The following is a 13,971-nucleotide window of genomic DNA, read 5'->3' on the forward strand; positions in this document are numbered from 1 at the left end:
AAGGTGCCTTGAGACTAATGTTCTTATGAACTGGATGTATAACTACAGCTTAATTGAATTAAATGCTACTCTGGTTGCATGTGTAGTGGAGGATCTGTCACATTATGTGCTGTTGTAAATCAACCAGCCTATAAGTAAAACCATAGGCTCGTGAAATTATTGTGCACAAGGGGTCACTCTAGAGCGACTCTAGTTGAGTTTCGTAGTTCAATACTCAGTTTCAATTCCTGTCAGATAACATCAGATGATGTCTGCAGCCCCATTTCACCGAAAAGTCAGTTCAGTCCAAAGCAATAAAAGTATTTTTTTCATGTTAAACACTCCATCAGTAACAGTACTAACCATGAAAATCAAGACGGCTTCCACTGAGCTATGTTGCAACATTCATGCTTCACAATCATCTGTACAGTAGCAAAAAGTCATGGCGTGTCTGCATAGCCTCCTCAATTATAGGTGACTAATACACATTGAGTCAGCTGCTGAGAGGGTATGTGGGCTCTGTGATAGGCTGGCTTGTGTTTCAGGATGTACTGTTGATTAAAACAGAAGGACTGACAGCAATCTTTGTACCTAAACCACTGAAGCAAAAGGTTAGGTGCAATTTTAGCTCAAGAAACTAACATGAAACTTTAAACCTTATGATAGTTTCCAGAAATGATCATTTAGACCATTTAAGTGTGTAGAACTGATGCTGTGCATTACAATATTTTAATCATAGTTTTCCTACTTGACTCATACGTGAGAAAGCCAGACGAAAATACCTGACAGTGTATAGTTCACTGAGAGACTGACCTGCAGTGAAACCAAAAGTTTCCATCTACAGTAACTTACCTAAGTCATAATACATGAATTTTCTTTTATGAATCAGTAAATTGTTGAGAATCTTTGCCTTCTCTACTAAAAATAATACAACCATATGAATCATAGCTGCATTTTTTCAAAATAGACATTTGCATATAAAAGAAGAAACAAAACAGCAACAAAACCCCCCAAAGTCATTCAACAGTCAAGACCTAATATACATCATAGATAATACATCTTGGCTGTTATTGGCTATTGGCTGCTGCAACTGGTGTTCATCATTTTTTGAAGAGTCTCTGACTAATGAAACATAGCCTGATCAAGACTTCCGGGCCAAACCCACAGACCAAAGAAATATAAATAGACCTGAGAAGAGAAGAAAAATGAGTGTTAATTCTTCTTGCAAGTGATCAAAGTCCAGTGCATATTTGATATAAGAATCATTCACATAATAACCTTGAAGGGAGTTCAAAATGGTGAATATGTAGATCCCAGCGAGTGAAACGTACGTAGTGCTGGCTAACCCCCAAGGTAACCCCAGCACAAAGCTGAGGCCCAGCACTGTGACACAGTCCCTCCATAACCTCTTCTTTCTCTCTTTGTTTGTCTCCTTCCAGTCACTGCTGCTTCCAAAGCTCATCTTCTTATCATCACTTCTTAATTTCCGCATCTTACACACAACCAGCCCCAGCATGCAGGCATTGAACAGGACCACCAACAAAGGAAAGGCCACGGTAGTGATGTAGCTGACTAGAGGACGCTTTGATTGGAAGTCGCTGCTAATCCAGCACCTGCCCATTATAAAAGATAAAATAATAAAATACAATGAGCTCCTTTAACACAACAGCATGTATCTGTGCATAGTCAAACTACCATGCTAATTACATATTTAAAATCAAAACCACTGAGTTTCTTACATTTGTGCTGTTGAATTGCCATTTTTGCTTTCCCTTAGTTGTAGAGTGTACTTGCCATAAACACCTGAAATCCCACAAATTGTTGCGACCAATGTGGGAAAACCTGGACAAGGGAATGATAAATTACCTTTAATTGAATCATTAGATACAAAGACCAAGATAAGATCAAATGTAACATTTTTTTTAAAATTTGCAATATCCATTGCAGTTTCTCAAACATAAAATAAAAGATATACGGAGAATGTTAGATTATCACCAAGTTCCGGCTTTCAGTGTAAGAACCTTGCCAGTGTCTGTGTGTGTACGTGTAAAACGCAAACACTGGAATGTGGCTTCTCTTAATTTAATTTATTCAAAAAGAAATGGCTCTACATGAAAAAAAAAAATACAAACAAACAAAAAACAATAATATGAGTCTACACAAATCACCAACCTTGAGAAATTTTGAGATTGAGCCCCATCTACATATTCCTCTTATCTCTAAACTGCCAGACTTTGTCAGTTTGTTCAGTTGACTAGAAGCTGAACTGAGAGAGGAAGTGATTTGCAACACAATGGCAACCACAGACTGAAAAAAGTCAATAACATTCAGCAGCTTTAGTAGATATAACTTTTTCTCAATTTAAAGGTGACCAATTCAAACAACAGCCAAAGAGAGCTCAGGACACTCTTGTTTCTGAATTTTTCTTTGTATAATTCTACTTGTTTTTAAGGTTATTTGTCAGTTTTTTGGTTTCTTAGTGTTCTTTATTGTCAGGTCTCAACTGTTATGAGTTTCACCCCCAACTTGTGCTCAGTATTTCCGTTTAGGTAGTTTCTCATTTCTGATAGAAGGATAACGATAGAAGTTAGATTAGATTCAGCTGTCTTGTTACTCTCCTGTTTTCAAATCATTAATTACCTTGCCTATATTAATTGCCCTCAGTCTTGTCTTGGAACTATTGCTTCATTAGTGTTTTTCTTTTTTTTGCCATATTTGACAGAAACAATGTCCCAACAAAACTTCACTAACCCCATCCAACCAGGCAGAGTTTGAGCAGGTATCTCCTGATATAGATGTTAAAGACCCGAATGAGCAAAAGGTAGATTTGAAACCCCTCCAGAGCACTCCAGGTCAAGGTGGCCAGCAGAGACCAATGTAGAAAGAGACCAAGAACCAGGCAAATTGAGCTGTCCTCATTTTTCCTCAGCCATTCCCAGAAACTGCACAGCAGGAAGCTGAGGTGGAGGCAGAACATTGCCCCTGTAAGTTGCATGTGCAGACCTGTGGCCTTCTCAGGACACCGCCGACTACAAGAGAAACAGGATTATTTATTTATCACCAGTTTTGCAGGCAGTAGACATTATCTGGCATTTTTAGATGTTTAATTTTAAAATCAGTTGCTTTTCCATACTTTACACCAATAGAGATTATAAGCTTGTTGTTTGTTTATAATTACAGCCACCCTTTAGATGGGGTGGCTGTAGCTCAGGTGGCAGAGCAGGTCAGCCGCTAATCAGAAGATCGGTGGTTCGATCCCACGCTGCCTCCTGGCTGCATGCCAAATATCCTTGGGCAAGATACTAACCCCATGTTTGCCTACTGGTGGTGGTCAGAGGGCCTGGTGGCGCCAGTGTCCGGTAATCTCGCCTCTGTCAGTGCGCCCCAGGGCAGCTGTGGCTACAATGTAGCTGCCATCACCAGTGTGTGAATGTGTGTGTGAATGGGTGAATGACTGAATGTAGTGTAAAGCGCTTTGGGGTCCTTAGAGACTGAGTAAAGCGCTATACAAATGCAGGCCATTTACCATAATGGCTATAAGACTAAATATACAAGATAAAATGTCTTGTCTATGTGTAAGTGAGGCTCGTGGTCCTGTGGATTAAACAATAAAAGACAAAAAACTGAAGCTGGCAGCAGTGATGATAGGGTCTTCACACTTTGTCAAAGTGTGCTACAGCTGAGGCCAACTGTTGCTGTTAAGCTATTTCCTATTGTCACATGAATACCTTACACATTTCTTCATGGTAGTTGCATGAAGGAGTTGCTTGTCCTGTGTAGAACCCACAATGAAAATTTCCTGTACATCTCATGAACATTGAATGATGTTTACAACTTAAGTACCCAATTTCTTGTTTCTATGCCTATGCAGTAGTTTGTTCATCTGTGACCAACAGACATCCAGACGTCTCCACCCTTGGACTCTTATCAAACGTGAAGTTTGGAGCAGATTGGGTAACCCAGTCATTTTTGGCCATTAAATATAAACATTTTCACAACAACTGACAGGATTCCCAATGTTTCCAAGCTTTCCAACCCCGTAAAATACTTTAAGGTAAATTGAGATGTGGCCAAAGTTCAATGTAAATTTACAATTTTCAGGCGAAAGTATCAGCTATAGCTATAGCTGCTGCGCAATACTGACGTATAGGTGTGTTGAAACTAGACTGGGCCTGAAGTGGTTTACTATCAGCAGGGTGCAGTGTCACAGACAACACGTCAAACTATAGAAGAGAGAACAATAATTTACTTATAAGGAACTAAAACCTACTCTCTGCAAATGACAAAAACCCAGGCATTTATTTAGGTTTATAAACTAACTAGGTTTTGTAAAAAAGCATTCATGCAGGGAAGTTGAAACATTATTTTTAAAAAGTTTCAAAAATTGGAGCAACAACTGAGGTCCTACGAAGCAACATGTGGTGAGAGGCGCTGTAACCTAGTAACATAACATAGTAGTCTTCTTAGAAACAGGCAAGCCATCTACTTAGCCACCAAACACTGCGGTAGGCTTCCTGGCTATTTGTGTGACCTGGGTTTTGCCACTCAGAATGAAATGCTTGATGCAAAATATTTCACATTGAATGTCATCTTAAATGTGTGGGACAAGTTAGCTTTGTGATGCTTAATAACTAATGTCTAATCTTTCACAACATAGTAAAAAACAAAACAAAATTATATTTTCTATGAAATGAGATGGCAGTAATTCACTTTGCATGAACACATTACTTTAGGTCCTTGATGAAAGGATGAAAAAAAGGTCTCGTCTGCTAAACTAAAGAGATATTCTACAATATTTAAATAGGACACATCACGGGACATGAGGACACTCACTGTAACCAAATGAAGACAATCAGGCTGATGAATGTGAAGACGACTGAAAGTGCTGATCCAATGTAGGTGATGTAGCTTAGCTTCTCTGCTTCCAAGTTTGTGACTGATATCTCAGGGTTCTGAAACGTAAGACAACACGTACGTATGTAAAAATACGTAAGTACCAGTGTGACCAAGAAGCCGGTGTAGACATGCTAAACACTGCAGTTCCTCCAAAAGCAAGTTAATTACTAAGGTTAAAATTGCCATAATGATATTAACAATCAAGTTTACAGCTTAGTACAAAAATAGTTTTGAGGTTCTATAGATAATTTCATCCTATTTATTACAACTGTAATAGAGTTATAATTGAGAGGCTCAAAGTAAGGCATGCGCCATCTTTGAGTAACATGTTTGCTAGCATAAACAGCTCTGGCTAAATACTGTCAGCTAACCTTTAGATTAGTGATATTATTTAACAAATACTATGTGGTGTGACACAACCCAGCCAAACAATTTGTACTTCAGTTTTAGTGAGAGAATACAAGTATTCCAGTATTTTATTGTTGTTTCGTAAGTCATCAAAAGCAGATATCTGTGTCTGTACAATGTACCAATACAGATTATTGATGAAGATTCCTAACATCCGCTGAGGCTTCTAAATGCTGATTCCAAAACTAACGAGTGACATATCAGGTTACGTCCTGCTTTTATACAGTCTATATGTAATGCACTAGTTAGCTCATGCTGGCATTAAAAAATCTATTCCTCTCATTTATTCTGGTATATTTAATTCTACAAAATATGTCACCCTTCAAATGCTATACACATGGCATTTTGTCTCCTAATTCAGCGGTCCCCAACCCCCGGGCCTCGGACCAGTACCGGTCCGTGAGTCGTTTGGTACCGGGCCGCGAGAGTTGAGGCTCAGGTGTGAAATGCATGGTTTTCAGGGTTTTTATCGGTTTTCAGCGTTATTTTGTTATCGTTTTTATCGTTAACTCGGTTTTCCTTGGTGTTTTCACGTGTGTTATGAATAAATCTTCTTTTTTTCGGTACCGGTACTAGTTTTATTTTGTTGTATTCATCTGCGACACCTTAAAGGCCGGTCCGTGAAAATATTGTCCGGCATAAACCGGTCCGTGGCACAAAAAAAGTTGGGGACCGCTGTCCTAATTGATATGCTGTGCCGAGTTACAGCTGCTAAACAATAATAAGACAAAATATATTTTTATGACCAAGTTTGATCATTTTCTGTTAAATTATATTACCACAAGAACAGCAAAGAAGCTGAGATGGTCGCAGCTGCAAATAAATTCATCTTCAGTTTTATTGGTCTTGCAGCCTTTAACACTCCAGTAACCTACACAGGAAAAAAAAATCAGAGCAAGTAAGTGTGCATCGCCTTTTTACTTAGAAATAAAAATACCAAACAATGACATCGAAAACAGCACCTGTTCCATTGTCTGATTCCTGCCAAAATACACAAGTTCCATCTGTAATCTGTGAAGACTAAATCAAAAGAAGAGGGAAACGGGTTATTCCATTTTCTAAATATGATGTTAGCCCAACTATGTTTGTATTTTTACCTTTTTGTTGTGTTTGAAGAATAGCATGATGGGTTGTAAGAGATTTCTGATGATTTCACCATTTTCCGTCATGTCAACTGCCTTCACCGCGAGGACTAATCCTCCGAGCACAGTGCCTTCTCTGCGGTGGAATTGGAATCTACTTTTCTGAGGAGGACTCAGCTGCAATGAGGCAGACACATGACAATAATGTCAGTGCTGAAAATGGGATTTTTGTTGTGTGTGGGACTGTAGGCTGTAGGTTTATATTGTGAAATGGTAATTATGAAAGAGTGAATTTTGGGCCATTTTACAAAGAAAGGCAAAAGTAATGTAAGGAATAGTATAACGAATTATGTTGCCCTAGATGTAACTAAGTAGCGTACTGCGTTACTTTGAAGAAAAGTATCCTGTGCAATGTGTAATACATTACTTTTTAAAAGACCCCAATTCTGATAACAACAAAGAGGGGAAATAGCTCACAGCATGCAATTCATTTGCATGAATGTTATATCTTTGACATGCTGCTTGGAGCTGGTGGTGACTCTCAAAGCAAAGCCCATGAGAACCTAATGAGCATCGATAAGCAATCGAGTGGGTAAAAATTATTGATAATTGAATCAGCATTGCTAAATTCTTATCAGTTCCCATTCCTACTGATACGTGGGAAAATAATAAAGCCCTCTGAAAAGTGAGGACTCTTAAAGAGAATGCAACAAAGATGGTAAATGGCCTGTATTTATATAGCGCTTTACTAGTCCCTAAGGACCCCAAAGCGCTTTACATATCCAGTCATCCACCCATTCACACACTGGTGATGGCAGCTACATTGTAGCCACAGCTGCCCTGGGGTGCACTGACAGAGGTGAGGCTGCCGGACACTGGCGCCACCGGGCCCTCTGACCCCCACCAGTAGGCAACGGGTGAAGTGTCTTGCCCAAGGACACAACAACTGAGACTGTCCAAGCCGGTGCTCGAACCGGCAACCTTCAGATTACAAGGCGAACTCCCAACTCTTGAGCCACGATCGCCCGATCGCCCCGAGGATGCCATGGAAAGATGATTCGTTTTGCAGGGCAGTGTCCTGTTGAGAATCCAAATCCTACAACTTTAGCGCCCTAGCTTGCAAAGCCATAATGGGCTTTTGGATGTCGTCATTTTGCCCCTGCTCAGGCTTTTCAAAAGCTGCCATCCTCCATCTGAACTTTCACCTTCGTGTCTCTAACGTCTGGCTTTCTTCCACATCACCTTCTGACAGCTATAAATAAACTTCTACAGCTCTGAGTAAAATCCTTTCTGCCTCGCTCAGCCATCATATCATTCTGCAATCAAACAAGACCTGATCTCCACTTCAAGGGACAAAGGATATAAAGTAAATAAACAAAACATTTGGAAAAAAAAGTTGTGCAAAATATTTCTATGAAAAACAATACTTAAATTATGTATTCTTACTGTATGATGGGACTAAGGTTCTCTCTTAAAGTTCTACTTACCTTAAAATAAGTGCTGTTGATAACAGAAGCCATCACCGTGGTGGCAGCTCCTTTGAAAGCTGAGGATGGGATGTGAACTCTGTGGTGAAATGTAGGGTTCATATCACCCTGAAAAGCACAAACAAAAGCATGAAAAAAGATCTGAATGCATACATCCTCTACAGTATATCAATACAAATATATATAACACAGGTTATAATTTATAAAGGTTACCTTTGCTTGCACCTTGTTCCTTGTCTCAGGTATTTATAGACCTTTCAGGAAAAGATATTATAAAAACAACAAACTCACCCCCCAAAAATGTGCTCACCTCTAGTGATGAGTTCACGGTTTGACGACTGAATATACGTCTTTTGAGTTCACAGGCTGCAGTTTTTTCCTCATAACACCTGCAAAGATATATTCACTATATAAGTATTCACTGATCTGAAACAAATGGCACAACTAAATCTATGAATATATACTGAAGGTGACGTTTCCATTACAATAATCAGATATGTTACCTGCAAGTATTGATAAACACTACCAGTCAAAAGTTGGGACACACCTTCACATTTAATGGTTTGTTTTAATTTTTACGACTATTTATGTTGCAGATTTTCACTGAAGGCATCAAAACTACAAATGAGCACACATGGAATTATGTAGAAAACAAAAAAGTGTGAAAAAAAGTCAATACATGTTGTATATTTTACATTCTTAAAAATAGTCACCCTTTGCTTTGATTACTGCTTTGCACACTCTTGCCATTCTCTCACTGAGCTTCATGAGGTCGTCACCTGAAATGGTTTTCCAACAGACTTGAAAGAGTTCCCAGAGATGCTGAGCACTTGTTGGCCCTTTTGCTTTACCTCTGCGGTCCATCTCATCCTAAAACATCTCGACTGGGTTTAGATCAGGTGACTGTGGAGGCCAGGTCATCTGGCGCAGCACTCCATCACTTTCATTCTTGGTCAGCCTGGAGGTGTGTTTGGGGTCATTGTCGAGTTGAAAAATAAATGATGGTCCAACTGCAGGATGCTGTGGTAGCTATGCTGATTCAGTGTTCCTTCAGTTTTGAATAAATCCCCAACTGTGTCACCAGCAAAGCACCCTCACACCATTACATCTCTTCTTCCATGCTTCATGGTGAGAACCATGCATGCAAATACCATCTGTTCATCTTTTGCATCACACAAAGTCACAACGGGTGGAACCGAATATCTCAAATTTGGACTCATCAGACCAAAGCACAGATTTCCTCTGGTCTACTGTCCATTCCTTGTGTTTCTTGGCCCAAACAAATCTCTTCTGCTTGTTGCTTTTCCTTAGTCGTGGTTTCCTCTGAACAGTTGATGCAGAGATGTGTCTGCTACTGGAACTCTGTGTGGCATTTATCTGGGCTCTAATCAGAGGTGCTGTTAATTTCTGAGGTTGGTGATTGGATGAATTTATCCTCAGCAGCAGAGGTAACTATTGGTCTTCATTACCTGTGGCAGTCCTCAATTTCATGGTAGCACTCCATGGTTTTCACGACTGCACTTGGACACATTCAGTTTTAGCAATTTCCCAGACTGACTGACCTTCAGTTCTTAAAGCAATGATGGACTGCTGTTTCTCTTAGCTGTTTGTTTCTTGCCATCATATGAATTCTAACATATGTTGTGAAACAGGGTGTCAGCTGTGTACCAACCTGACTTCTGCATAACACAACTGATGGTCCCATCCCAACTAAGAAGGCAAGAAATTCCACAAATGAACCCTGACAAAGCACACCTGTGAAGTGAAAACCATTTCAGGCGACTACATCATTAAGATCATTAACAGAAGGCCAAGCGTTTGCAGCGCTGTCAACAAAGCAAAGGGTGGCTACTTTGAGGAGTTTAAAATATAAGACATATTTAGAGTCATTTTGTCATTTTGTTCTTTACTGTATAATTCCATATACCTTGCTTTATATATTTCAATTCAATTCAATTCAATAAACTGTATTGATCCCGAAGGTTGGCCCTCAAGGAAATTGGGTATTTGATATCTTCAGTATGTATCTACAATGTAAAAAGTAGTAAACAGACTGGTAGTGTATATATGATAAACATAAACATGGATCTACTAAGTTGATCGAACACATTGTTTAATGGAACATGTTCCGAATTCCAACAGTTCAAGAAAAAAAAACAAAACATGAAGTTCTCTAAAAGTACACAAACCCCATTTTCCTGCATGACAGTCTGGTGATTTAAGCTGTGCACTGACACCAAATGACACGGTCAGCTTTTAGTAAAAGTCAGTGTCATGGGCTGTGTGTGGCAGGCAGATTTGGGGACCCAATATGCAGACTCACAGAGGTGGAAATAAACTCAAACTTAGCTTTATTGCTGGACAAACAGTGGGTTGATGACCCAGGTACCCTAACAGGCAGTTGGATAGCATCATTTATGACTCTGAAAGGCACTGACACTCTCAGGAGTACTCTTTGGCTACGTCCACACTAGCCCGGATAGATTTGAAAATGGCATTTTTGTCTGAAAATGCTCCACGTTCACACTAGCGTTTTCAGTCGTTTTCACAGAGTTGCGCGTTCACATTATAACGGCCGAAAACGCTTACGTTCCAGTACTGAGCATGCGTGAAACAAGAAGATTCGACCTGCCTCACTTCTGTCTGCCGTTTATTTCGTTTCAGGCTCTTTGAAATGTCGGCAAAATGTTGAGGAAAAGCACCGAGTTTTTTAAATGGACTAACAATGAGGTGGAGTTGTTGCTGCGAGTAACACAAAAGTACAAAGATGCAAAAGCGAGTGAGAATTAAATAATTTGAAGAGAAGATCTCTGGAGCATGTACAAACTGATATTAATCTTTAATAAGGCTGTCAAAATTGAGAGCAAACGAAACAACTGCTCTATAATGCCCTCCGCTATCTTAGTTTAATTGGTCACATGACTGCATCATATGACTAACATGTGTCATTGTTTAGAAAGTCTGCGTTTTTGCTGTCCACACTGCGCCGTGAAAGCACCGTTTTCAAATATATGCGTTTTCAAGAGCTTTTTGAAAACGCTGCGTTTTCCATCAGCGAAAACGCCATCTCAGTGTGAACGGGAGCCAAAACAGAGAGAAAACGATGCATTTTCAAACGAAAACGCATTAGTGTGGACGTAGCCTTTAGCTGAGGCAGATATTTCAAAACATAGAAATGATGACAATCTAGATATGAACATGTTGTTCATCTTAATTTCAATAAGTTTAATGTTTGATTCCATAAACAACATTTATTGTGTATATCTGTGTTTCTCGTTTTGACAGTCACGTTAAGTCAAATCCAGCATATAAATAGTGTCCACATTAATTCATTCATGTAGTACAACAATGCAACTTATCCAAAACAGGAGTGTTTAGATGTCCATCATTTAAATTACCGTGTCCAAAAAAGAGTACTTTGTGTACAGTGAAGCAGGACATCTTTACACCCTGCCAAAGTGAAGCAAACAGAAAGTGAAGGAATCAGAAAATAACAGTCATACAAGATTTGAAGTTGATACAGTTTTGAAGTCTGAATTCAGAGACAAATGAAAGGCAAGATGTTCGGCTGTTTGGTCAGTACTTACTCAGTGGCTGCGTTGTGAAACTGTTGTTGCCACCTGGTAGTAGAGAAGTATTTTAAGGGGCTGTTAACAGTTAGTGTTACTCATCTCATAAGCAAACAACTGTAAACATACCAGCAATTACGTCGTAAGTTTACTCACCAACAGCTTGGGACATAGAAAAACAGATGATGTTGAAGAGAAAAAGTGTAATCCACATCGTGTCTCACTCGTCCACAAATAGCTCTATGCTGTAAGAGGACCATTCAATGTGCTGCCCTAAAAGGTTGAAGTGTGCTTAACCAAGTGAGCTGAGAATTTCACACATTCTTAGCAGAGCTGTGGTTCAGAGGTCAGAGGAGGAAGTGATTCATGGCTAATGTTTTTTTTTTTTTTTTGAAGCTGCTGGTTTAAATTTCCACTGAAAATTTCATTGTAAACATAGACTGACACACTGTGCAAAAGCATTAGAACGTGACTAACCAGCCAAGACCATGATGTGGTCTGGTTTGCTTTAACCAAAACAAGCTTCAGAGCTTTAACTGGTTTGAAGCTAGTCTTGACCATTTAAAAAAATTAAATGACAGTTACACAGAAACAAAAAATGTAACTGAATAATGAATATTAGGTTTTTTTGAAGAAAAGGAATTACTCTACTGTTACTGCTTTACATATATGCAGATAGGAAGAAATGTTGAGACTTATAAGTTATCAAGGAAGTGAAACCTGAACCCGCATCTTGTCATTTTTCTAAAGATGGCAATACATGAAAATAAATCCAGATTTTTGAAGGTATCTGTATTCCAGTATATAGTGTTTGTCTGCAGCTCCATAAGAACCAGACTGTCTGTAACAGTGGACTGAATACCCCATACTCCCAAATCACCCCTTCCGAGGCTTGGCCTTGAACCCACACGCTAACCATAAAAACTAGATGGAGGAATCTGCGCTCTGCCTGGAGTAGTGTTATAACTGTTCAGCCTGGGACACCACAAAGAGGCTTGTGGTGAGGATTTGGAGACACAAACTGATATCAACCTCAGTTCAGCTTGTCCCAGACTGAAAAAAGTTGTAGGATATCCCATATAGAAAATATTGTTAGCTCCAGGAAAGTGAAACTGGGCACCTAATTCATCGCCCTTGTACAATAGGAAATTGGTTAGGATGATTACAACAGGAATCCTCAACATGCGACTCTCACAGTCTGTTCTCCAAAACGTAAAAGGGGAATTATGGATTTGATCAAGCCTGGGCTCGGGGGGAGCTCGATTGTCCTGGAGGGACGTTCCCTGCCGGATACACGATAGACGGGTGGAAAAACTAGAGGGTCGTGTGCCTGGCAGGACTGTCGATCGAGGACATTGAAGACATCTACTTTTTCGGAACCATGATAACGGGGTTTTTGCTGATCTGAGCTGGCTTATTGGAAATTGAAGAAGGTGGAAACAGCTATTCAGAACCCCACAAGGCTGCCTGCGATGATTGAAACAATGGGACAAGTCGTGAATTCTCAAAATGTGCTCATCAAACGCAACACGGAACAAACAGACTCTGTTTAGACTCTTCGTCCCCATCCCATGTCCCCCATCCTAGATTCCAAACGCCTTTGAACATTTATCTCGAAGGCGGAGGTCGGAGCGTTCCTTTGTGCCAACCAGCATGCTGCCGGCTGTAACCCATGATTTCCTTCAGGCTTAATAAAGTATTTCTGATTCTGATACAGAGTAACATGTCAAAGATCAAGAACGCAAGCACTGATAATAGTGTCCCTTAATCATACAATCAGTGTAGAAAAACATCTCAGAAGATGTGGACAGGGTTCTGTATAAGAGAGACTCAGCAGGCTTCCTATCAAACTGTTTCCTCTATTTCCATCTATGACCTGAAACGCATTTCTTGGTATATCCTGTGCTAAGCTTAAACAGCGTCACACATGGTTTGATCCAAACAGCATGTAGTATATACTCAGTGATGCTGCGCTACACCAGGCAGTTTCAGGAGCTGGGGGTGGGTGATAAACACCTTTATCAGGAGGAGACAGAAGTGCATCAAGGACCATCCAGGTAAAAAGCAGAGCACGGAGTCATGCATGAAATGCACGAGCAATTCATAAGAGCAATGCATAAAAGTGTCTCCTGTGGTATTGCTGCCACCTGGTGGCACCTGCCACCTGTTTAAACTTTAATGTCAGGTCATGATGTTGGAGTTGATTATTAAAACACAGGAGAGCATGGTTCCTGCTTCCTATCAGAGAGCAGCACGGCTCCTCCCGAAAACCCTCAGTTTCTATATGCATTTAAAATTGAGGGTAGGGCACCAGCGCCAGAGGTGGGTTGGAATACACCTACCATCCTCTGGATGCTGTAAAACATGCCCACCCCCAAGGCCCTATATGTATGTGTTATGTGAGAGTGTGAGTAATGTGGATCTTAACTCTTAACAACTCTTACACTTAATCCAAAATAAAATAATGATGGAAAAATGATACAGAACCAAAACATTGTGATTAATAGTTAAATGTTTAGGGGCACAGGCAGGACTCCTTAAAAAAACACA

The 13,971-nt window shown here is 39.9% G+C and overlaps 1 protein-coding gene across 1 annotated transcript; it reads right to left on the reverse strand.

Moving 5' to 3' along the window:
- Positions 1-325: 325 nt before the first annotated feature.
- LOC146526170 (adhesion G-protein coupled receptor G1-like) lies at positions 326-13,046 on the reverse strand. The gene is made up of 13 exons (XM_085181879.1): positions 11,578-13,046; positions 11,440-11,472; positions 11,251-11,302; positions 8,163-8,241; positions 7,853-7,960; positions 6,381-6,542; positions 6,246-6,303; positions 6,063-6,154; positions 4,813-4,931; positions 2,731-3,008; positions 1,719-1,821; positions 1,258-1,592; positions 326-1,167 (listed from the first exon to the last, which is right to left on the reverse strand). Exons 1-13 carry the CDS (start codon positions 11,633-11,635, stop codon positions 1,121-1,123), a joined length of 1,524 nt encoding a protein of 507 aa, XP_085038005.1. The 5' UTR covers positions 11,636-13,046; the 3' UTR covers positions 326-1,120.
- Between the last annotated feature and the right edge of the window lie 925 nt (positions 13,047-13,971).

The sequence above is a fragment of the Neolamprologus multifasciatus genome, chromosome 1 (assembly GCF_963576455.1).
Source record: "Neolamprologus multifasciatus chromosome 1, fNeoMul1.2, whole genome shotgun sequence".
Classification (NCBI taxonomy): Eukaryota; Metazoa; Chordata; class Actinopteri; order Cichliformes; family Cichlidae; genus Neolamprologus; species Neolamprologus multifasciatus.

Coding starts and splice junctions, on each gene's coding strand:
- LOC146526170 (XM_085181879.1), bottom strand. CDS start 11,635: ATGTGGATTACACTTTTTCTCTTCAACATCATCTGTTTTTCTATGTCC. Junction 6,304..6,380: donor TCTTCAAACACAACAAAAAG/GTAAAAATACAA, acceptor CTTTTGATTTAG/TCTTCACAGATTACAGATGG. Junction 6,155..6,245: donor GGAATCAGACAATGGAACAG/GTGCTGTTTTCG, acceptor TTTCCTGTGTAG/GTTACTGGAGTGTTAAAGGC.